The following is a 22,421-nucleotide window of genomic DNA, read 5'->3' as shown; positions in this document are numbered from 1 at the left end:
AAAACTCCTGCTGGCAGCAGGGCTGTGGAGTCGGTATGTCAAACCTTCGACTCTGACTCTATTTTTCTACTGTCTGACTCTGACTCCTTCATAAATGGCAAATGTATATTAATGTATTAATATTAATAAATTAATATTAAAATTAAAATATTAATTTTATTTTGAAGTCGGAGTCAGTACATTTCTACCAACTCAGACTCCACCCAAAATTGCTTACGACTCCACGACTCCAACTCCACAGCCCTGGCTGGCAGAAGCTGTCTGTTTTTGCTTATATTTTGCAATTCCATGTTTTGTGTAGTTTCATCTATTTAATTTGTTCCTTCTTGTGTCCAAGACTGGTCTTGATAAAAGCGTGCAAAAAAGCAGTGTGTGAAGACTGCAGGGAACTGTGCAATCCTTGAGCTAGCCACAGGGCTTGGGGAAAGCTCCCAGTCCCCAGGTGGAAGGTTAGTTATATGGCATAATCGCCTTCTAAATGTTTTTTCCTCCCCACAAATCTAGGCAAAAAGTTGTGGAAGGTAGTCTCACTCACCCATTTGCATTGACTTTGGCTGGGGATACCCTCTACTGGACAGACTGGCAGACTCGCTCCATTCATGCCTGCAACAAAAGGACTGGAGAGAAAAGAAGAGAAATACTAAGTGCACTGTACTCACCGATGGACATCCAGGTTTTGAGCCCTGAAAGGCAGCCATATTGTATGTTTCCTACATTTATTTCCTGTCTCTTTATACAATTTTGGCATGTAGGGTAGGTGTGGTTTTAAATCTGAGACTTTGAGAAAACACCCAGGAACTTCAGAGAAAGAACATAAATGATTCATCTCTTTAATGCAGATGTTGGCAAGCATTGTGAATGAATGGCAGGCTAGGCAGAAATTTAGCTGGCTATGTGAGCTTTAAATATGTCTCCTCAAATACTGGATTTGACAGACCTTCATGGCAGGGTGCTTTCAACTGTGCTGCTGCCACTATGTTTACAGAACACTATAATGTATACAAGCAATAAGCTGAGAATTGTTTGGAAGTTAGCAGAACCTCCTCTGCATGCAACATCTCTGACTTCTTAATTTTTTCACTAACTTCCTTGATCTTTTTGCCTGTTGATGCCATTGACTAATCAGGGATGTTTCAGAGGGACTTTGCAGGTAAAGATGTCACAGTTTCTTTGACTGTCATTGGCTTAGCTGCCTACCTGTCAGAGGGATCAGAGAAGCTAGAGTTTTACAGTTGGATGATGGATGCAACATTAGAGCAACCTGAATTTCAAATCCTAAGAAGTCACTTTTATTAATTATAATTACTAATTATTTCTTGGATGGCATGGATTTCTGAATAACCTATTGGTGCAGAATAGCTAAATGGCTTCCAAGCTACTCCAGATGAGATTGGCACAAGCTGCTAATGCATGTGATTCCTAGTGCTTGCATTAGAAAGCAGAGTCAAAGAAATATAATTTCTTTGTTCAGAAGAGATATCCGAGCACTTACCTGCGTATCTAAACAGGCTTTTTGCCTAGAATTGATTGTTGGCGTTCATAGAATCATCTCTGCCATCCTGTAAAGCAACTTTAAACAGGTTATAAGGAATTGCGTTTTCACTGTAGGGATTTCTCTTTTTTAGTACATTGCTAATGTGAATTATTGAGTATCAGAATTGCTACTGAGAATCTTTGCAGCAGGAAGAGCTGCTCTGCTCTGCGAATGATTTAGGAGCTGAATCATAGCGGCATCTTTTTTTTTAGCTTCCATCTTTATCAGTGGAAGTTCTGTGGAAAACACTGTAGCATACAATACACTCCGATCTTGCTTTACAGCCTTTGTGTTGTTCAGGAAATTGTAGCTTGCTAAGTACTGGAAAAATACACAAGAAACTTGTGATTTATCCCAGAGCACTTCATGTTGGTTCTAGAATCTAATAAATCTGAAATACTTGATCTCTGGATGTGGTACTGGCTGTACTTTGAAAAGGGAGGATAGGTTAACAGTAAACCATCATGGAGTAAACAAAAGAATTTAAGATCTTCTCTATCTGAGAAACAGGTGCAAGACTTCACTAAAAGGCAACGGGTATGTGCACTGCTACAGTTTGAGTGTTCCAGATGGGGTTGTGTGGTGCTCTCTAAAATTCCTGACATTTCTCTCAGCTGAGGGAATGTCCCACCCTTGGGTCACAGTATTTCTGGCCAACAGTGAGGAAAACCTGGTGCACATGGAGATGCCATCTCCTAGAAATAGCTCAGATGCCACTGTGTCTTGACTAGGATTGGATTTGGATTCCACTTCCCAAATTGTGCTTTTGTATTGCTGGCCTGATTGTGGTCCATGCACAAGACGGCAATAATCTGGGAGTGCACAAAATGCTGGCTTCTCATTTTTTTGGCACACTTGAATTATTATCCCCTTTTGTGTTGTTAATACCTTTTCTTTTTGGTGCCACAATCCAACCAGATAATTTCCAGGAGATGTTAAAATAAACTAAAAACTGCTCAGCCTTATGAATATATGTGAAGGAGAGACTTATTATGTGCAGGGCCACAATTGAGTTTCTGTTTGGTACCAGTACTTGTATTCAGCAAACATGTGTTTTAGCTGCCACAGGAAATCTCTTTTACAATCCTTAGATTAGGGGAAGGAATCACTCTGCTTTTTTTTAAGATCCCTGATAGCTTCTAAAACATTTTCAGGAGTTTTTCCACAGAACCCCCAAACTGCTTCCTGAACTAGTTTTAAATGTAATTTGGAGAATTGGTGTGTTCTTTAAAGCAAAGCTACAGCATGCATTCCAGCAACACTTTTTAAAACAACTGTTTAAAGGGGTGGGGCAACCCTAAAAGGGATTTTCTCAGGAGAAATCAGTGTGTGTACATGCACTGCATGAACTGCCTCTCCAGGGAATGGCCTAAATTCCCACTGTGTAGCATTAATTCAGATTCCTGTCTTCTGCATTTTTGTTGGTGATTTAGGAAATAAGATGATCTATAAAATGTAATATGTAATAAATGCAAGTGTGTGTGTGTATGTATTTAAATTATTTATTAATATGTGTTTTTTAATATGTTTTAACCCTTTTTTAAAGATGTTTTTAAACTTTGTGTGTGTGTGTTTTTAACATTGTTTTGTTCTAATGTATTTTAAGGTCTGTTTTTATGATGTTTTAAAGTGTTTTTAGCATTTCTGTTTGCCGCCCTGGGCTCCTGCTGGGAGGAAGGGCAGGATATAAATAGAATAATAAATAAATAAATAAATAATTTTCACAGTTGCTAAGAACAGGGTACTTGTGGGGTGGGGAAAATGACGCTCTTTAGTTTACTTCAGATAATTGAAGTTCCTCAGTGTTTTAGAAAAATTGAAAAAGCTCTTCTCTCTTCTCTGTTTTTTTAAAGTTCATACACCCTGTGAGGACAATAATGGGGGCTGCTCCCATTTGTGCCTGTTATCCCCAAGAGACCCCTTTTATAGCTGTAACTGTCCCACTGGAGTCCAGCTTGAAGAAGATGGCAAAACCTGCAAAGCAGGTAAGTAATTTTTCTGGTCAGAGGAATTGTGGCTCAAGAACCAGAAGACTGATACACTTAAAGATTATTTTGGACAACTTATTTTGTTTTTTGCGTACAGCAGGGGTAGCCAACATGGGGCCCTCCACAACAACTCCCATTAGGGGGTGATGGGAGATGAAGGGGGCCACGTTGGCTACCTCTGATCTACAGACTGGAGAAGTGATTTAATTAGTGTCTTGTGTGTGTGTAGTACTATCCCTTCTCTCTCCCAAGCCATTTGCTTCTCCCCACCCTCACCCTGTTACAAGATATTTTATGTGTTTGAAGTCTGTCTCTTACAATTGACACTTGAGAGGAGCTCAACCTTATACGATGTTTGCATATTACTGAATTTGAGTTAGCTTAACATATGGAGATGATAGATGTGAAATATATAACAACATCATATTTTATTATCATGAGAAAGAACACTTGGTTATCTCCAAGAAGGATGCATTCCTATAGCTGCTTTTTCTATATTTTTAACTCATTCTAGTTTATGCAGGGGACAGAAACTGGGTGCAAGTAACCATCTTAGGATGTTGATTTGTGAGCCTAGCTTTTATTTAAATGTTCATGCCTTACAACAATTGAACATCTCTGTTGGTTTTTAGCTGCGTTAGAACTTCTGATTTTAGAGTGCAACATATGGAAGAATAATATTAAATATCCATAATATGTTGGTATAAGGGTTTGAATGACCTTATCCACAAGTAGAATGGGATGTACCATGCTTTTTCAGTAATGGAAGATGGTTCAGCTGTTTGAAAAGTAAAAAAATGGCATGTGCTATGCTTTAGAAGTGTGCCAGGAAAATCTGCTGAAAAGTGGATTGTGAATGGCAATGCCTTGTATATGTTTTATGAGAGAAGTCCTCTAAGATTCAGTTAGATTAAAGGGGAACAGTCCACACAGAGAAATACCAAACTTAAATTTAAACAAATTTTGTCTTGGTGATTTTTAGTGGGTTGGGGGCTGTTGAGGATTGTATACATAATGTAGGCAATTTTTCACTGGCCTAGCTTGTGTTGCCATCATATTTAAAAATAAAATACTAAAGTTACATCCAGGAGCCTTGCAAATCTTGCTGTTCTGGACCTAATATGAGACTGATCCTCCTCCTTTATTGTAATAACAAGCAGGATTTTCTGTAGATATTTAGCGGGGTGGGGGGAAGGTCAAACAAGTACAAAGTGTAACAAGTACAGAAGTGGCAAATGTGTATAATAGATGAGTCTACAACATGTTAGCAAAAGATAAGCAATTTTTCCTGAGAGGAATCCTGACATTGTGAAAGGGAGAACTGTGCTAAGAAAAGCAAATGCGTAACCATATAGTACTTAAGTAAAGTAGCAATGCTTCTTCATGTGAGCCCATAACTGTACTAGGAGATGCTCTGCCATCAGCCTCTTGCTATTTATAACATATCTTACCGCTAATATCCTATGCGTTGCATTGGAGAATCTTAGATGTAATGAAGCAACATAGTTGTTAAGCTATCTGTTGTTTCTCCCCGAGACTGAAGTTACCCTTGGACTCTGGAGTTTAGTGCAGCTTGATGTCTGTCGTTTGTGAAAAACTCAGGTGGAATGTGGAACTCTCTCATGCTTTTTCATCTTTTTTTCTCCCTCCTCAAACAGTGCTAGCCATACCATTAGGGAGGATGGTAAAGAGGCCTGCCTTAGGCAGTAGAATTTGGAATGTACATGTGTAAGGGCTGGGGAGGGGGAGGCTACCATTTGGATTTTCCAGCTCATGCATCAAAATATCTTAGGCTATCACTGTCATCAAGAAGTCTCCCATAAATACTCTGAAATAACAGTACAAAATAAATAAAAGAAAATCTGAACTTATAGATGTAAGCGTTTAGTAATTAAAAACACCAATAAGATTTGTGTGTGTGTGTAAAAGCATCCCAGTTAAATTTGGGAACTTTTATTTAAAGTCAGCTGTAGGCTGTTGGAAGAGGAATTGAAGCTATTAAGATGGGATAAGGTAAATATTGCCTACATAGACAGAATAGCCCTACTTAAGATGCGTTAATGTTTCTTTTGTTAAAAATAAAATAAAAATATTTGTGTATAATCCCTCTTTATAATTTACAGGATTTTTTTACAATTAATTTTGCTGAGTTTTTCCAGCAGTATTACAAACATGCACAAAACATTTCAGCAACAACCAAAAACGTGCCCCCCCCCCCAATACAGAGCATTACATACAAAGCATAAAAGTAGTCAAACCTTTGAATGAAAAAGCAAGAATGGGATCATTTTTGTTGTTGTTTTGTTTCATTCCAGACTAGCAAAGGACACATTGAATTACCCTGGGAAGGATGAGGTTAAGTGAATATCAGCCTATTTTTGTGTCGCCCAATTATAATTTCTTACTCTATTGGTATATCTAAAGGAAGATCTTTGGGTTAAGGTGTGAGATAATTAGAACAATTTCAAGACCCCTTTTGGAATACGTTCTATAGTCTTCTGAAAAGAAACAAACAAAAAATGTTAAGAAACAAAGAAAAAACAACAAACTGGTGATTATCCAGTGTCATGTGAGTGGGTTTTTGCTCACACAGTGGGACTTCTCTCGTCCACCCTGCAGCTTCGCCTGACAGCCTGCCCACACCCATTCAAATTGTTTTGGAGGGTCCCCTAATCTTCTGGAGCAGAGAGCACTAAAGAGCCACAAGGGGAAGGAAGGGGGAAGTCCTGTTGCATGAGTGGAAGATTTTTGCTTGTGAACAGACACAATTGGATGTCAGGCTTTTTGATGGTTCAGGTGAAATGTATGCATATTTATAAATAGTGCTTTGCTTGTTTAAAATTATTATGCTGTAGAATCTGAGCTTGTTTCCAACTAAGTCATTGGGCTCATGGAACAATTTCTACTTGTGCAACAGATCTTCCCCTCCTTCTCCTTCCCCTGTCTGCCTGCTGCAGCCACCATCTGCTCTGGAGATTCCCCCAACTCTTCAGAGCACATTTGGGGGGGCAGGAAGAGGGGAAGTCTCTTTGCAGACACAAGTCATTCTGCAGGTGCATTGACTTTGTTGGATAAATCCATGATTCATAAAACATTTAATAATAAAAAACAACCTAAAGGTGTGACAATCCAGATTTAATGTAGCATGTGCCTTCAAGTCGATTACGACTCATGGTGACCCTATGAATCAGTGACCTCTAAGAGCATCTGTAATGAACCACCCTGTTCAGATCTTGTAAGTTCAGGTCTGTACTTCCTTTATGGAATCAATCCATGTTTGTTTGGCCTTCCTCTTTTTCTACTCCCTTCTCTTTTTCCCAGCATTATTGTCTTGTCTAGTGAATCATGTCTTCTCATTATGTTTCCAAAGTATGATAACCTCAGTTTCATCCTTTTAGCTTCTAGTGACAGTTCTGGTTTAATGTGTTCTCAAACCCAATTATTTGTCTTTTTCGCAGTCTGTGGTATGTGCAAAGCTCTCCTCCAACACCACATTTCAGATGAGTTTATTTTTCTCTTATCTGCTTTTTTCACTGCCCAACTTTCACATCTGTACATAGAGATGGGGAATACCATGGTCTGAATGATCCTGACTTTAGTGTTCAGTGATACATCTTTGCATATGAGGACCTTTTCTAGTTCTCTGGTAGCTGCTCTCCCCAGTCCTAGCCTTCTTCTGATTTCTTGACCATTGTCTCCATTTTGGTTAATGACTGTGCCAAGGTATTGATAATCCTTGACAAGTTCAGTGTCCTCATTGTGAACATTAAAGTTACATCAATCTTCTGCTGTCACTACTTTAGTCTTTTTGACATTCAGCTGTAGTCCTGCTTTTGTGCTTTCCTCTTTAACTCTTATCAGCATTTGTTTCAAATCATTACTGGTTTCTGCTAGTAGTATGGTATCGTCTGTGTATCTTAAATTATTGATATTTCTCCCTCCAGTTTTACATCTCCTTCATCTTGATCCAATCCTGCTTTCTGTATGATATGTTCTGCATATAGATTAAACAAATAGGGTGATAAAATACACCCGTCTCACACCCTTTCCGATGGAGAACCAATCGGTTTCTCCATATTCTGTCCTTACATTAGCCTTTTGTCCAGAGTATAGGTTGCACATCAGGACAATCAGATGCTGTGACACCCCCATTTCTTTTAAAGCATTCCATAGTTTTTCATGATCTGCACAGTCACAGGCTTTGCTTTAATCTATAAAGCACAGGGTGATTTTCTTCTGAAATTCCTTGCTCCGTTCCATTATCCAATGTATGCTTGCGATATGATCTCTGGTGCCTCTTCCCTTTCTAAATCCAGCTTGGACGTCTGGCATTTCTCGCTCCATATATGGTAAGAGCCTTTGTTGTAAAATCTTGAACATTACTTGCATGGGATATTAAGCCAATAGTTCGATAATTACTGCCATTCCCAGGGATCCCCTTTCTTTGGAATTGGGATGTATATTGAACGCTTCCAGTCTGGGCCGTTGTTTAGTTTTCCATATTTCTTGACAAATTTTTGTCAAAATTTGGGCAGATTCAGGCTCAGTAAATGTAGCAACTCTATTGGTATTCCATCTATTCCTGATGATTTGATTCTTCCAAGTATTTTAAGAACAGCTTTCACCTCGCATTCTAAAATTTCTGGTTCTTCATCATACAGTTCCTGTCATCCTGGCATCTCAGTGTATTGCTTCCATCTTCCTTTTATTTCATCTCGGTCAGTCAGTGTGTTCCCCTGTTAATTATTCAACATCCCTAATCTAATCCTTATCCCTGTGATTTTTGGCATAAATTAGTTTTGTATGGACATTTACAGTGTTGCAAATTGAACTTGTATCTGCTAAAAGCAAGACTTGCTTCACTTGCTACTGTTGTGTTATTGACATGCTTTCTAATGAATTGAAAGAAGGTTTTTCTGTGTCCCTTTTAAAACACACACACACACACACACACACACACACACACACACACAAAGAGAGAGAGAGAGATTTAGAAGCCCATGCTGAATGCTCACAACAAGCTTTTCAAAACATTCATATTGACCTTGAATTTCTGGCAATGGGAAACTGCCCCAGTGGGCATTTTGAAGGTTGGCTAAAGGAAAAAGAAATGAGTGACTGTTTATGTGACATTAGCACCACCTTTCTGTTGTTGGGCCAGACATTCTTTTAAGGACTTTCTGTCAATAATGGGGAAAGTGGGATGAGAACAGGAAGTCTGGTTTTGCATGAAAATGTGGCTTTTTGGTTCTGTTTTATGGATTATTTCTTTCCCAAGCTCTGCATCTTTTGTGATTCTCTGCGTTATGCCAACATCCACGTGCTTTCCTGGTCTTATTAATTAACTCCTTGGTGGTCAAAGGCTGGCTTTAAGTTATTACACAGAGGGGAATAAATTACTTAAACTTCAATTTGAACTCACATTGATAAAGCCTGCATAGGTCAGTTTGGGCTTCCCTAAAGAACTGGAGCACATAGCTGAGAATTTCTTCAGCACTCATGTTCACCTCTTATATAGGCGTACAACTAGATGTAATGCAGGGGATTGGTTATCAGAATGTACCTTTTTTGTGCATGTGTAAAGTTAAAAGCAGCCAGCCAGAGAGTTGGAATGAAGCTTTCCCCTGCTCATTTCTCCTGGGTTTAAGTCTCCCCTGAAGCTACTATTTGTGACACTGTATCTAAGCCCAGTATAGAACTTGTGTGATATTTTTCTAGTACTGAATTGAAACCCAGCTTTCATGTCTGTCTTCTGCAATTTAGTCATTATTTTTACAAGCCATTTATTAGAATAACTAACTTCATTATATATTTAGGAATGCAAATGAGTCAACAAGGTATAGTTGCCAAAAACTTGGCAATTCCTCTACTGGCGATCTCATAAGTGGGTGGGAGAAAGTAGCAGTGAGTAAAAAGTGTAAAAAGCCATGAGTAAAAAGAGAATGTTTGGCATTGGTTCTGTTTAGGCAATCGTACCTCAGTCAAGATATGTACTCATACAGCGTCTTCCTTCCTTCCTTCGATGCAAGCTGCTGTTAAATCAAGGAGCCTCTACTAAACAACAGTTTTCCATTTTTTCTGAACTGGGAAACTATGGTTGCCAGCTTTGGAACAAGTCAGGATGTTAAACTACCATTTGAAGTTGGTTTAATACCCTGGCTTGTTTGGAAGCTGACAAGCATAGTTTTCTGATTTGGACAAAATGGGGAACGGTGACTAATTACAGGCTTCTTGATCACAGCTTGAGCAAAGAGGTCCTATGTAGGAGTAATAGGCTCAAGCATATCTCGGCGTAATAAGCTGATTGTCTGAACTGGACTATTAGACACTTCCCCAAAAAGAACGCTGTGGGAATTTTAACTGGCTGTTAATGAGATATGACCTAACCAGTTTGCTGGAATAGCTTGTTTTTTTCTACACAAAAATCTTAACAGAAATTGAAACTTGCAGTAAGTTTGAAATGGCTAGTGGGGGGAAACAGATGCATGTACACACATAAGCACACCTGTAAACTATATGTATATCTATATACAGAACTGCAGGGGCTTGTGCTGAGTATTAAGTAGTTGGTTCATAAAGGGTCTGCCCATTTTTTAAATGGAAGGACTAGATTAATTAAAATACATGGAGGTTTTATCTTAAGTTCTGGCTTTTTAAAACCGTATTTCAACCAATGCAAAGATAGTTGAAGAACCTTCTTCATTAATGAGATTTGCTGTATTTTTGATAACAGCTGTCTTAGCTGGCGTTTGTTTTATTGGATTGTAAATGTTGAATATGTATCTTTTCCTCAGTGTTAGTAGGAGGAATAAGCTATATTGTTTTGAAGGAGGGTGTTTTACAAATGGTGACATACCTTGGCATTTAATTCCCCTATTAGATATAATAATAGTGGCAACGATCCTGTCACTTTCTAAAGTGATCCTGTTACTTTCCTCTCCATGCAAATCTGGATGTTTAACAACTGGTGTTAACATCAAACTTGATTGTGTTAAAATGTCATTGTCTGAAGAGCTGGTGAGAATTTAGCATGGTAGTATTTGTTCTTCTGCATGGCTCATGACATACAACAATGATTTTCTCCAATTGTGTGCAGGGGGAACTTGCCAGATAATTTAATCTGGGCCTTTTCAGTTATGGTTCCCCAGCTATGGAATATGCTCCTCAGTGAGATTCACCTGGTGCCTTCATTGTCATCTCTTTGGCGCCAGATAAAGACGTACCTTTTTTCCCTGGCATTTGATAGACTGAGATGATGTTTTGTCTTAATATGCTGCCAGACCTTCCTGTGGCTGTGTGGGGGTGCTGTTGCTTTGTTGTTGTTTATTATGTTTTCTAGTGTATTGTATTTGTTTTTAGTTTAACATTGTGTAAGTCGCTTGGGGACCTTCGGGTATCAAACGACTAATAATAAAAAATAAAATAATAATAATGTGTTTCAGAAACTAACAGATCTCTATATGGCTTTTAAAAATCAGATTGGTTTTAATAATACAAATAAGGGTATGTTCTGTATTCAAGGGACCAGGACACTGTAGCTTTGTCATATTATAGTTATTCAAAGATAGGAGTGGTTGTATAATATGCCAACTAAGGTTTTAGAATTTGTTCATCTTCTTCCCCTCGCAGCAAAATGGTGCTTGTAGAAGTTGGCAGTGGAGAGAGAGAAGCGAAAAGGTTGGAGAGCGACCCACAACAGAGCATTGTTCTAGTCTGATTGGTAGACAGACAAATGGGAAAGGAATAGCATGGCATTTTCTGGCATTGATTAGCAACACCAACCAGTGCTGTCTACATTTGTTTAGTTGGGTGAATAAATTGGAGCATTTGTTACTGTATTATAAATGTCTTGTCACTTGTCAGATGTGAAGTGAGCCAAGGGGAGAATGATAAACAGCTCTTTCTGAACTGGTGAGATGGACTGCTTTGCTGCTGTCAGCCCTGATTGGAGTTAATTTTGTAAATAGAAAGCAGCTGCCATTTTCATAGCTGAAACATGAATTTTTAATAGTAGTGGAAAGCAACAATCTTGGAAAGTGCTGCACCTAGTTTGGATATTTTAAAACGTAAAACTGATAGATTAAAGGGAATGCTATCTCGACTCTACACCATCTCTCTGTCCCCCCCCCAATCTGCTTTCTGCATGGCTTTTTGTTAACTACAAATTGAGAAGTGTTCAGGAACTGAAGATAAATGGACCAGCACGTGTTTTGCGGGTTGTTTCTCCTTTCAAATACAGTTACAGTGAGCAGGTGTTTCTAAATGCAGCTCATTAAAACATACATAGGCTTGTATAGATGTTAGTTTTGTCATATCAGTTGACACAAGATCAATGGAAACAGGGTTGTTTTCAACTAAGTCCTACTTAGAGTAGACCCATTGAGATTAATGAACCTGTTAGTCATGTTTATTAACTTCAGTAGGTCTAGCATCAAATACCACCCAGAAAATGTTAAGACAATTTGGTGGCACAGTGAGGGAGAAGGGATAGGTTTGTACTTTAAGAAAAATTGAAACTACTTCAGTGTGGCAAATCTAAAGAGCCAAGTTTTTTTGCTTCCCCTTTTTAAACATAAGGAATTTGTGTGATTTCCCCCTTGCTAATTGAGTCATATGGTGTTACATATACATTCTTTTCCCGGTTTTTTTCTGGCAAATAATTGTTGATGGATGTAGAGGTAGAGTTTTAAAAACAGCGGGAGTGTATGCATCGCCTTTAAATAAAGCTTTAGATTCCCTTTTTGGCTCAGGAAGGTATCTTCCAGCACCAACCCAGATTAGCTGGTGAATTTAGGCTTTGGGGGATTTGCCCTCCATACAGTCTGTGAGGAATGATGGCTGCCTGTCTTACTTTTAAGCATCTGGATGTGGTATGGGCTATTTTATATGTCATTAATTTTACCTTGAGACATGGGGTTTGGATTAGCTAACCTTCAGGTGTTTCAAGTGGTATTGCCAGAAGTGGAAAAATCTCAGATAACTCAGAATATGAACTTTCCCCTCACTCTTACCCAAAATTGACTAAGTTTTGTGCTCTGGAAATAGGATGGCAATTTGCATTTTCATAGTATAATTCTACAAAATGATCACTAGTGCCATAGCTATATGACCAGATGCTTCCTTTGATTTAACAAAAGCTGAAACTTTTGGAATTTATTAAATACCAGATCATGGTGTGGGGACCTACTAATGTATCTTAATTGTTGGTGGGGATGGGCTGATAAATGGGGATATGTGAGTGAATTACTAGCATGTGAGAAGTGAGGGGCATACTCTCCAGTTCTGGGAAATGCTGGTATTTGAGATTTTTTTTCTTTTGAAATATAAGTTAATGGCAGTTTGTCGGAAATCCATGTGGAAAAAGTTGGACACAAGTTTAGAAACACTTAAATTTTTCGCTCTCTGTTATATTGCATGGAAACCTTCAAAGCCCTATACAGCTTGGGACCAGGATATGATCACTGTGCTCTGCAGGTGAGGACCCCTTGCAGATATCATCTCATCAGTAGATCTGTCCTGTACAATATAAGAAGCAGACCTTTAGTCTTGTGGCACCTACCCTTTGGAATTCACTCCCCTTAAATATTAGGCAGGCACTCTGTTTTTTTTTTGGTGCCTACTGAAGACCTTCTTCTTTCAGCAAGCCGTTTAAGTAGATGTCTTTATTTTACTATAGACACAGACTGTTTTGGGGATGCTTTTTAAGATATTTTATTTTTTGAGATGTTTTTAAAGTATTTTTAGTGTTTTATCACTTATAGTTTACCACACTGGGCTCCCTTTGGGAAGAAGGGCAGCATCTAAATTTAATAATAAAAAAGAAAAAAAAAGAAAATAGGAAATTCATGCTTAATGAAGGAAGCGTTACTCTCTTTTTGCAGTGTAACTTCCACAGAGCTTATTCCTTGGCACTTCACTGCTGGAGGCAGCAAAGGATCCAGCCTTCACTGTCTTTGAGAACAGAGGTCAGAGCAACAGCAGCTAGGCCCAGCTGACTGAGTTCAGGATGAGTCAGGCCCCAGAAAAGTACTACTTCCAGGGTTAAACTGAGGATTAGTGCCCCTGTGACATCCCCTGTCTTCCTGTGTTATTTATCCTGTGTTGAATGTACGTTGTTTTCAGAAATAAGTTTGTATTTTGTATTGCTTCTCAACCAAAGCATTTAAAATTACTCAACATAGGTATTTTGTCCAAGTCTGTGTGCAGCATGAGAGGCTAGAGTTGGGTGCCGGAACAGAAAGTGCAAATCTGAAAGACACCCCCCCCCCAGTGTTCTCTTTTATGTTCTACCTTAGACAGTGAACCTTAATTACTCTGAATTTCTTAGAGAATCTTGGTGAAACAAATAAGAGCTGAATATTATTTTTCCAGGGTCATAGTGTTTATTGGTATCTTCTGGTAGTGGCCACTGAATGACTTTTTGCAATAGTATGTCTTACTCTGTGTGTCTCCTCTGAGACAGAAATTTTTATATCATTAATTTAAAAACAGCAAGCAAACCCTTTGGCCTCATTCTTCAGGGGTTTTTTTGCCTTTTATAGGCTTCTAAACAACACTGGGAAACTTCAGTTAGTATGTACTATGATACATTTGTAGCTCAGTATGTTGTTGGAAACCTTTCTTTGTGTGCTTAAACTATCTTCCCTAGAGTTGTCACCACAACAGCAGTTCAAGAGGGTTCTTGCATTATTTATATTTATCTTTCCTAGAAAGAATGCTGATATTTCTGGATTTGCACTGTTACATTAAATCCAGCACTGTTGGTAAGTGCTGTGTGAATTATGTATCACTTCTCATTGTAGCAGCCAGTATGGATTCCCAGCTGCATTGGACTCAATTGGATATCTTGATGGTCTGTGGGTTCCTACTGGGAGAAAGGGTGGAATATAATAATAATAATAATAATAATAATAATAATAATAATGTGTGCATGCATGTTTCTTTGCAGTGAGAATGACTATTAGGCTATATGCACACACAGACTCCTCTCATCCACCCCGGTAATTTCAAATACCTAATACAGCCTTCCCCAACCTGGTGCCCTCCAGATGTTCTGAACTACAGTATGCATCAGCTTCAGCTAGCATGGTCGCTGGATGGGAGTTGGAGTCCAAAGCATCTGGAAGGCACTCAGTTGGAGAGGGCTGTTGCATATCAGAAGAGCTGGTATGGTGTAGTGAATAGAGTTTTGAACTTGGGCCACAAAGTCCAGGGTTCAAATTCCAGTATGTGTTGCATACCTGCTCTTTTTTGGGGGGGGGATGTCCCCATCCAGAGCAGGTTGAACATTAGTTTCTTCAGTCTTGTTAGGATTCATCTTCAGTTTATTGGCCATTACCCAGCCCATTACTGAATCCAGGCACTAGTTCCTCACCTGACTGAGATAATGGAGAGAAGTAGAGATGGATACCGCCATACTGATGACACTTCACTCAGACGCTACCATGATCTTATTCAGCAGCTTCATGCAAATGTGAAAAAGCATGGGGGAATGTGTCACAAGGTAGAGCAGACTGCCCCTCCCATGCTACTTTCTGAAACAGACACTGCAAGTAGGGACAGCATTCTACATGCAAAATCAATTTGCCTTTAAAGCCCTAAGTGGCACACACAAAGCCATTCCAGTAAAATAACATGATTGATGGTATCAGGGTCAACAGGGTTGCACTCCTCATGTGTCTTTCCCAGTAGAGGTCATCCATTAGGGCAACCAAAGTTGTTTTAGTGGCATAACCAGGCCTGAATCCAGTTTGAAATGGGTCCAGCTAATTGGCTTCATCCAAAGTTCTGAGCTGTTCCATTCTTATCTGCATATTGATGTTTGACTATATTAACATGTATTCTTTCCAGTTCTTCAGTTGAGCCAGTCTGGCCGCGGTGACTCTGTTTACTCTCACCCATTAAATTAAGCGCCACCTGTCTGGTCTACTGTGAATGTAAACAGATATCCATACATTCTTGAATTTAGTGCTTGCTTTTGAATAAATATTCCCTCCATACTATTTCTTGAGGGGAGTGCGTTTCACACATTCTTTGAAGCTTACAGCATGAAGCATGCCATTATATAATTTGTTTTATAGAGAAGCTATTTTTCAGTAGCAAAATTCGGGGCAGTTTTATTTCCCATTCGAAGGCCTTGATGTCTCTCTGTCATGGCAACAGTGATGCCTGTTGTCAGTTTGGTTGAGCCACCTGGACTTTTCTCAAAGTTATGAGATTATAGATAACTTTGCAGAGCTTAGGTGGCAATGCCACAGTCAGCTGCTGTACCCTGCAGGGGGATATTTCAGGCAGTGCTCACAGCAATGGCTCCCGCCAGCCCAGGAGCTGTAAAAGGGACTTGGCAGTCTACATCTGGTATGTGTGCTATAAATTACCCGTCCCTGCATTGCATTGTACAGAATGCTGTATACATTTCTTAGCCCAGTAATTAGGTCTATATTCTTTGCCGTGCCTCCTTAGTTCAGAATCCATTGGGGGATACTGAGGCAGGATATAAATGGCCATGGGGGAGGGGATTCTAATCTCTAATCTCATTCCGTGGTACCCCAGCCTTCTTCTTTTCCTGAATTCTCCCCCTCTCTTCCCCCAGTCCCAAAATATTCATTTTCTTGCCCTCGAACAACTCACTTTTCTGGCTTTAAAGTTATAAAAGCATGAATGATGATTAGAAAAGTGCTATGACTTCCTAAATCAAGTTGGTAAAATGGTAATCCTGACCACTGCTACAACCTGAGTAGCATCCAGGCACAGCAGTGGATCCAGGAGCATTCTGAAGCTGCAAGACTGAGAAGATTATGGAGGCTGAATCCTCTCTGTGACTGGCATCCCAGTTCTGCCCAAATCCCAGGATCTGCTTGTATTTATTACTTTTCTTCTTTCCTCTGGATAACTACACACATAAAACAAACAAACAAAAACCAAGGAAACTACAGAACCTGGATTAAGTGAAGAGGACAGAATAAAGATGGGAAGGCACAGAAAAATTGGAAAAATTGAGGGGGGAAGCCCCCTCCCCATTTTTTTTGTCCCCCCCCCCCCGGACCTCACACCTTTAGGACAATTGGGTGTCATTGTGACATCACATATTTGGCAGTTGGGTGACCCTGCAGGAGGTGGGGAAAGTAAGGATCTAGGCAGCTGGCTCCACCCCCCTCCCTTTTTAAATGCTTCCCTGTCAATAGAAAAACAGGGAGCAGCCTGAGCTGAAACCTTTCTTCCTGCCAAGTGTGTGTAGCTTTTGCTTGCAGGGAGTCTCTTACTTGTTATTTTTTATTTATCTGAAATATTTTTAGACCTCTTTTAGGCCTGTCCAAGGTGGCATCATAGCACCCAAAGAGAGAGGGTTAACCCTTCTTTTCCCAGTTGCAACACACACACCCCGGAAAATGCCCCTGCTGCTTAACGTTTCAGTTGACATTAATGGAAGTTATTTAAAAACTCCCCTAACTCCTGTGTGTGAATGGGGCAAAGAGAGGAGGCCATGGGATGGGTGGAGCAGCTCCATGTGCTGTGGGTTCCCCGTACCTGGTTTAATTAAGGGGTTAGAGAATATTCTTTATGAGGAAAGGCTAAAGCATTATATTTTTTTTTAGTTTGGAAAATAAGGCAACTAAACAGGAGGATGGGCATTATATACTTTTTTTTTTTGCTTGATGTGGAGAGAATGAATAAAAAGAAATATTTCATGTTTTTCCCTCCCATAGATATCAAAAGTCTCTTAGTGAAAGTGCGTGGTAGTAGATTGAAGACACACAAAAGAAAGTATTTCACACAACATGTAATGAATTTGCTGCCCCACTCTGTGGTAATGGCCACTAGCATGGAGGACTTTAATCCTCCCCCTGTTTTTTAGACCAGTTCATGCAGTAAAAATCTATTGGTGGCTATTAAGCCATGATAGCTATATGGAATCTCCAGATTCAGAGACAGTATGCCATTGAGCACCAGTTGCTGGGGAGCAACAATAGAAGAGGGATGTTAGCCTTCCTTGTGAGCTTCCCAGAGTAATCTCGTTGGCTATTTTGTGGAATAGGATATTGGCCTAGACGGAACCAGCATGCTTTAAGATCTTCAAAGGAGGTCCTACTAAAAGCATCCTCAACTTTGGAAGTAAGGAGTGTATGATGAGCAATTATGTTGTCTTAGTGGCTGCTCAGTGTTCCTGGAGTTCACTCCCCAAGGAATTCTACAATATGTCATTGTTCTCTTCTTTCTTTACCCAAAGCTGGAGAAACGTGGCTGTTTGCATAGCCATTTGCTGCTTAAAATGGCTGCTGAGGACTCAGCTTTTTAGTCAACATGTGCTCAGAAGCAAATTAGAATACGACAGGGGTAGACCTGGTGTTAGAATTGGCTCCCAGTTGAATCCCTATAAAGCAGAGTGGGAGGGTGTTGAATTCTTACGGAGCAAGTTGGGGCAGTTTTAAAGCGCAACATGGACTGATGGAAAATTATATTGAACTCTTCCCTCCTTGCCTGTGCTTCCCCTGAAACCTCTCCTCATCAGCTGTTTTTCACCTGGTAGTGTTTTTACACTGGAAGTAACCCCTTATCTCTGGGAGAAAACCGGGGGGGGGGCAGTTTCATGGGGAAGTATAGATGGGGGAGAAGAGTTCAGCCCCCTCCCTCCTACCTTGTCCTGAACTTTTAAACACCTTCTCTTTCCCTGCTTCCTTTACAGGAAGTGTACTGCCTTCATGTCTAGTTTGCCCCATTGCAAGTTGTGATTACTTCCCTTTTTTTGTGTGTGCTGTAGTTTATAATGTTGTGCCTGGTTTAATTGTAAGACCTGTTGAAACCCCTTTCAGCTATTAGATGGACTAAGAGACTTGTTATAGTTACCCATGTTAAAGTTCTGGGTTGTTTTTTAAAAAAAATGACTTTCTTTCCTCAAAACATGAAGTATGCCTCATGCTAAGAGAACTTGAAGTCTTATGTTTATATCACTTGCTGGATAAGTATGCTGCACATAGAAACCACGTACAGTGCTGTGCCTTCAGAAAACAGCCATATTAGCAAATGAAATCCTATCCTTCTCTTGTGTCATTTCTTTACTTATATATGAAATTGAGATGCAACTGCGTTGTCTGTCTTTTTTCATTTTCTCAGTCTCAGTAACTTTAAAATCTTGGCTTTTTGATCCTATTTTTATTTTGCTCAAAATTTGTATTTTAAAAATCAAAAACATAGAGGAGGGTTGCTTTGTCAAGTTGCATTTGGGGAGTGTACCTTTCTATTGGGAATACCAGAAAAGAAATCTCCCTACTGGAGCTCTTTTGCTACCGCTCCCCCCCCCATTTTTCAGTGCTGTACTTTGGTTTCATTTTTACTATTATAGGAATGGTAAAGGTGACCATTAGAGCTCAGATGCTACAGTTTTATCTGTGTACTGCAAATCAGTTGAGGGGTTTAGTGGCTCAGGCTCATTATTATATTACACACTAGGAGGACTAAGTCTGAACACACTTGTCAAATCAGTCTTCCTTTTCCATTGCTTTCTGAATAGCAAATGATTCTCAAACTTAAGTAATGGAAAATACTGATTACTGGTGATTTTTCTCCTTTTCCAGGTGCCGAAGAAGTGCTTTTGCTTGCTAGAAGAACAGATTTACGAAGAATTTCGTTGGACATGCCAGATTTCACTGACATTATTCTGCAGATAGATAATATCAGGCATGCTATTGCGATAGACTATGATCCTGTTGAGGGTTATATATACTGGACTGATGATGATGTCAGAGCCATTCGTCGGGCTTTCCTTGATGGATCTGGAGCCCAGACCCTTGTGACAACAGAAATAAATCACCCTGATGGTATAGCTGTAGACTGGGTGGCTAGAAACTTGTACTGGACTGACACTGGTACAGATCGCATTGAAGTTACACAGTTGAATGGGACATCGAGAAAGATCATTATATCGGAAAACCTAGACGAACCCAGAGCTATAGTGCTTAATCCTGTAATGGGGTGAGTCTTGCAGATCTTTTATCATCATTACAAAATGAAGAGATGGCTCCTTTTTTATTTTTAGGCTGATGAAACAAGGTCTGTAAATGTTGGCTATTCTGACAATGCAGGTTATATTGTACAGATGGTGCTTGTCTTTGTATCAGAAGCACTGCCATTCTTCCAATCCATACCCTTCATTACTATCTAAGGAATTTACAATGTCCAGACATCAGATCCTGCATTGTAGCAAAGTCCTTCATAATTTGTTGGGTAGGACCTTATTTCTCCTCATTTATTTAAAATTAAAACTTGTGATCTTGTGCGCTCTGGGGATATATAGAAGAATCTCCCCTATATAGAAGAATTGATGAGGGAAAGTTTTTTACCAAATGTCACAAGCTGAAACCACAATGATATATTTTTATTGAATATTGATGTATGAGGAGGCATGTATAAAGCAGCCTGTTATTTGTTCCCAACAGCTATATGTATTGGACAGACTGGGGTGAAAATCCGAAGATTGAGTCTGCTTATTTAGATGGCTCTGAGAGGAAAGTTCTGGTGAATACCTCTCTAGGATGGCCTAATGGTTTGGCATTGGATCTTGAAGAAAACAAACTTTATTGGGGAGATGCAAAGACTGACAAAATAGAGGTAAACAAGAACACTTGCATTTTCCAGATAGCTGTGATAAAAATTCACTCTCTAGAGCAGAGGTTCTTAACCTGGGGTGCACGCACCCCTGGGAGTGCAAGTCACTTTTTCGAGGGGTGTGAGAGCATATTTTGGAAATCCAAGGGGTGCTGGCAGTGGGAAAAGGTTAAGAACCACTGCTCTAGAGCTACTATGAGTATTATTCATATTGGCACATGGGTTCATTTTTTTTTCTTTGAAACTGACTATTTTTACCATGAATTCTTTCTAAACTTGTTGAAATTCCAAGCACTACAGAGTTCTAGAGTTAAGGTATGGATACAATAGATATCTGTGACTGTATCATGGGGACTGAATTCACTGTAATAGAACCTGACACAGGAAACATAAGAGTAATTGGAACTAAACTATTACAAGTTTACAAGTTGAGTTTATTTAACTGAGTTTTGGCTCCATGGATCTGTTACTTGGGAGAATATTTTTAAAGCAGATATTCTATATGCTTTATAGAACTTTCAGCAGAGAACTGTGTTGTCTTGTTCAGTATGTGTAGTTTATTTTAGCTGTTCTCATTCATACTAATGTATAGAAGAGTTCTGTGTAACTGCAAGACTTGCTCACTTTAAGCAATAAATGTAAATAAGTTGAGAAAAAAATATTTTCTGATCTATAGCCTTCAAGCTACTGATAGTTATGTTTGAACATCATTATATGGTGTTCAAAGTTATGCTTTTCCTCAGAATGCCTACTATTAAATGTCTTTTAGGAGAGTGTAAAGGAAAAATAGATTAGGACATTAAGGGAGTAACGTAACAGCAGGGAAAAGTGTGCTAATGTTTCTATTTACATCTCTGTGAGGCAACGCTTAATACTTCCAAAACTGTTTTCTCTCATAAGTTTTCACTTGATATATTTAAGTTTGAATTAAAGGATTGAAGTTCAGCAATGTAATAACTCATTGTTACAATTAGTTGCTCTTATCCTTTGCTCTAATAGATGGTTTCCTAAATGGTTCACAGAAGATCATGCAGCTTTTTGTAAATGTGATTCTTTTTAGTTGAAAAGATTTCAAGAGAGAATGAGTTTGAGTGCTAACATATGAAGTCACTTTAAACTGTGTCAGACCACTGGTCTATGTAGCCCAGTACTATCTCTTCTGAATAGAAAAGCATGTTTCTTATTGCAGAGCTGTGCCTCTCCCCTAGGACATTGGTCCTGGTTTCTCAAATCCTTAGAAATTGCCCCAGCTCAATGTAATGACGATCTGTTAATAAATCACCTACTATACTTTTGGGTGCTGTGTAAATAATGCATACTACCTATGCTGTTTATTCTCTGGGTACTGAAACGTATAAAGAGGTGTTCTTGGTATCTGTTTCCTGTTTGTAAGATTCCTCCTGGAATAAAGAAAATAAAGAGATTGTTGTAGTTTCTCATATTTCAATTAAAAAGCTCAATATTTGGGGTAGTACAGGATACAGATTCCAATAAATCAACAGCTGTGGACACAAAACCCACTCCTGAATGTGGGCTTTCCTGACTTGATCTATAGACAAGGATGCTCAGTTAGTAACTTAGTTCATTCCATTGTATGTCAGGATGCTTCTCAGATGCTGTGATTTTCAGAACATCTTTTTTCTTACTCCATTACTTGAGGTGGAAGCCTCCCCACAAGCAGCAAAGCCGTATGCATTAGGAGTGGAGTGAGTTCCTTATTTATGTGTGTAAACCTTCACATGGCAAGAACAGCAGTTACTCTTCCTTGGCAGAGACCTTCCCATCTGCAGCATTCAGCTGTAAATACAAAGGACTCAGTTACTTCACAAGCAGTTTATATCCTGAAGAAACCATTTGGCAAGCCTTGTCAAACTTTGCGTGACAACAGCCTTTGGGGCTTTCACTGCAAATTTGGCACCCTGTGGTAACATTGTTCCCAGCTTTAAAACCTTTTTGCTAAGTTAGTTTGGCAGCATGTGCAAAGGGTGAGGAGTGGGGGGGGTAGAGGGAAGGGAGAAGAGAAATATAGCAGATTTCACATCGTGTATGTAGAAATAATATATTTGACTCGACAGAATCAGCTGCTGCAAAGTAAACGACATAAAAGAATTGAAAGCAAATTTAGGACTTCATTGGGAAAAGTTGCTTTCCAGGAATGAACAGCAGATTAATACGGATTACAAGCTTCCAGCAGAGAATGAAACAAACAGCCACTGGTATCCACGTGTAGAAGTTCCTAATTCTCTTTAAAAACCAATTTTGTGGTTTAGTATTATCTCTTTAGCATTTGTTTAATG

The 22,421-nt window shown here is 39.3% G+C and overlaps 1 protein-coding gene across 1 annotated transcript in view; it reads left to right on the top strand.

Annotated features, from left to right (window-relative positions):
- Window positions 1-22,421, top strand: part of LRP5 (LDL receptor related protein 5) — a 155,895-nt gene that overhangs the window by 61,441 nt on the left and 72,033 nt on the right. The window contains exons 4-7 of the mRNA XM_061609954.1: window positions 505-701; window positions 3,388-3,519; window positions 19,095-19,491; window positions 19,956-20,127. Coding sequence (XP_061465938.1) covers window positions 505-701; window positions 3,388-3,519; window positions 19,095-19,491; window positions 19,956-20,127 — 898 coding nt within the window. The remainder of the gene's footprint in view (window positions 1-504; window positions 702-3,387; window positions 3,520-19,094; window positions 19,492-19,955; window positions 20,128-22,421) is intronic.

Source organism: Rhineura floridana, chromosome 2 (genome assembly GCF_030035675.1).
Source record: "Rhineura floridana isolate rRhiFlo1 chromosome 2, rRhiFlo1.hap2, whole genome shotgun sequence".
NCBI lineage: Eukaryota > Metazoa > Chordata > Lepidosauria > Squamata > Rhineuridae > Rhineura > Rhineura floridana.
This window is presented reverse-complemented; position numbering and strand designations above follow the sequence as displayed.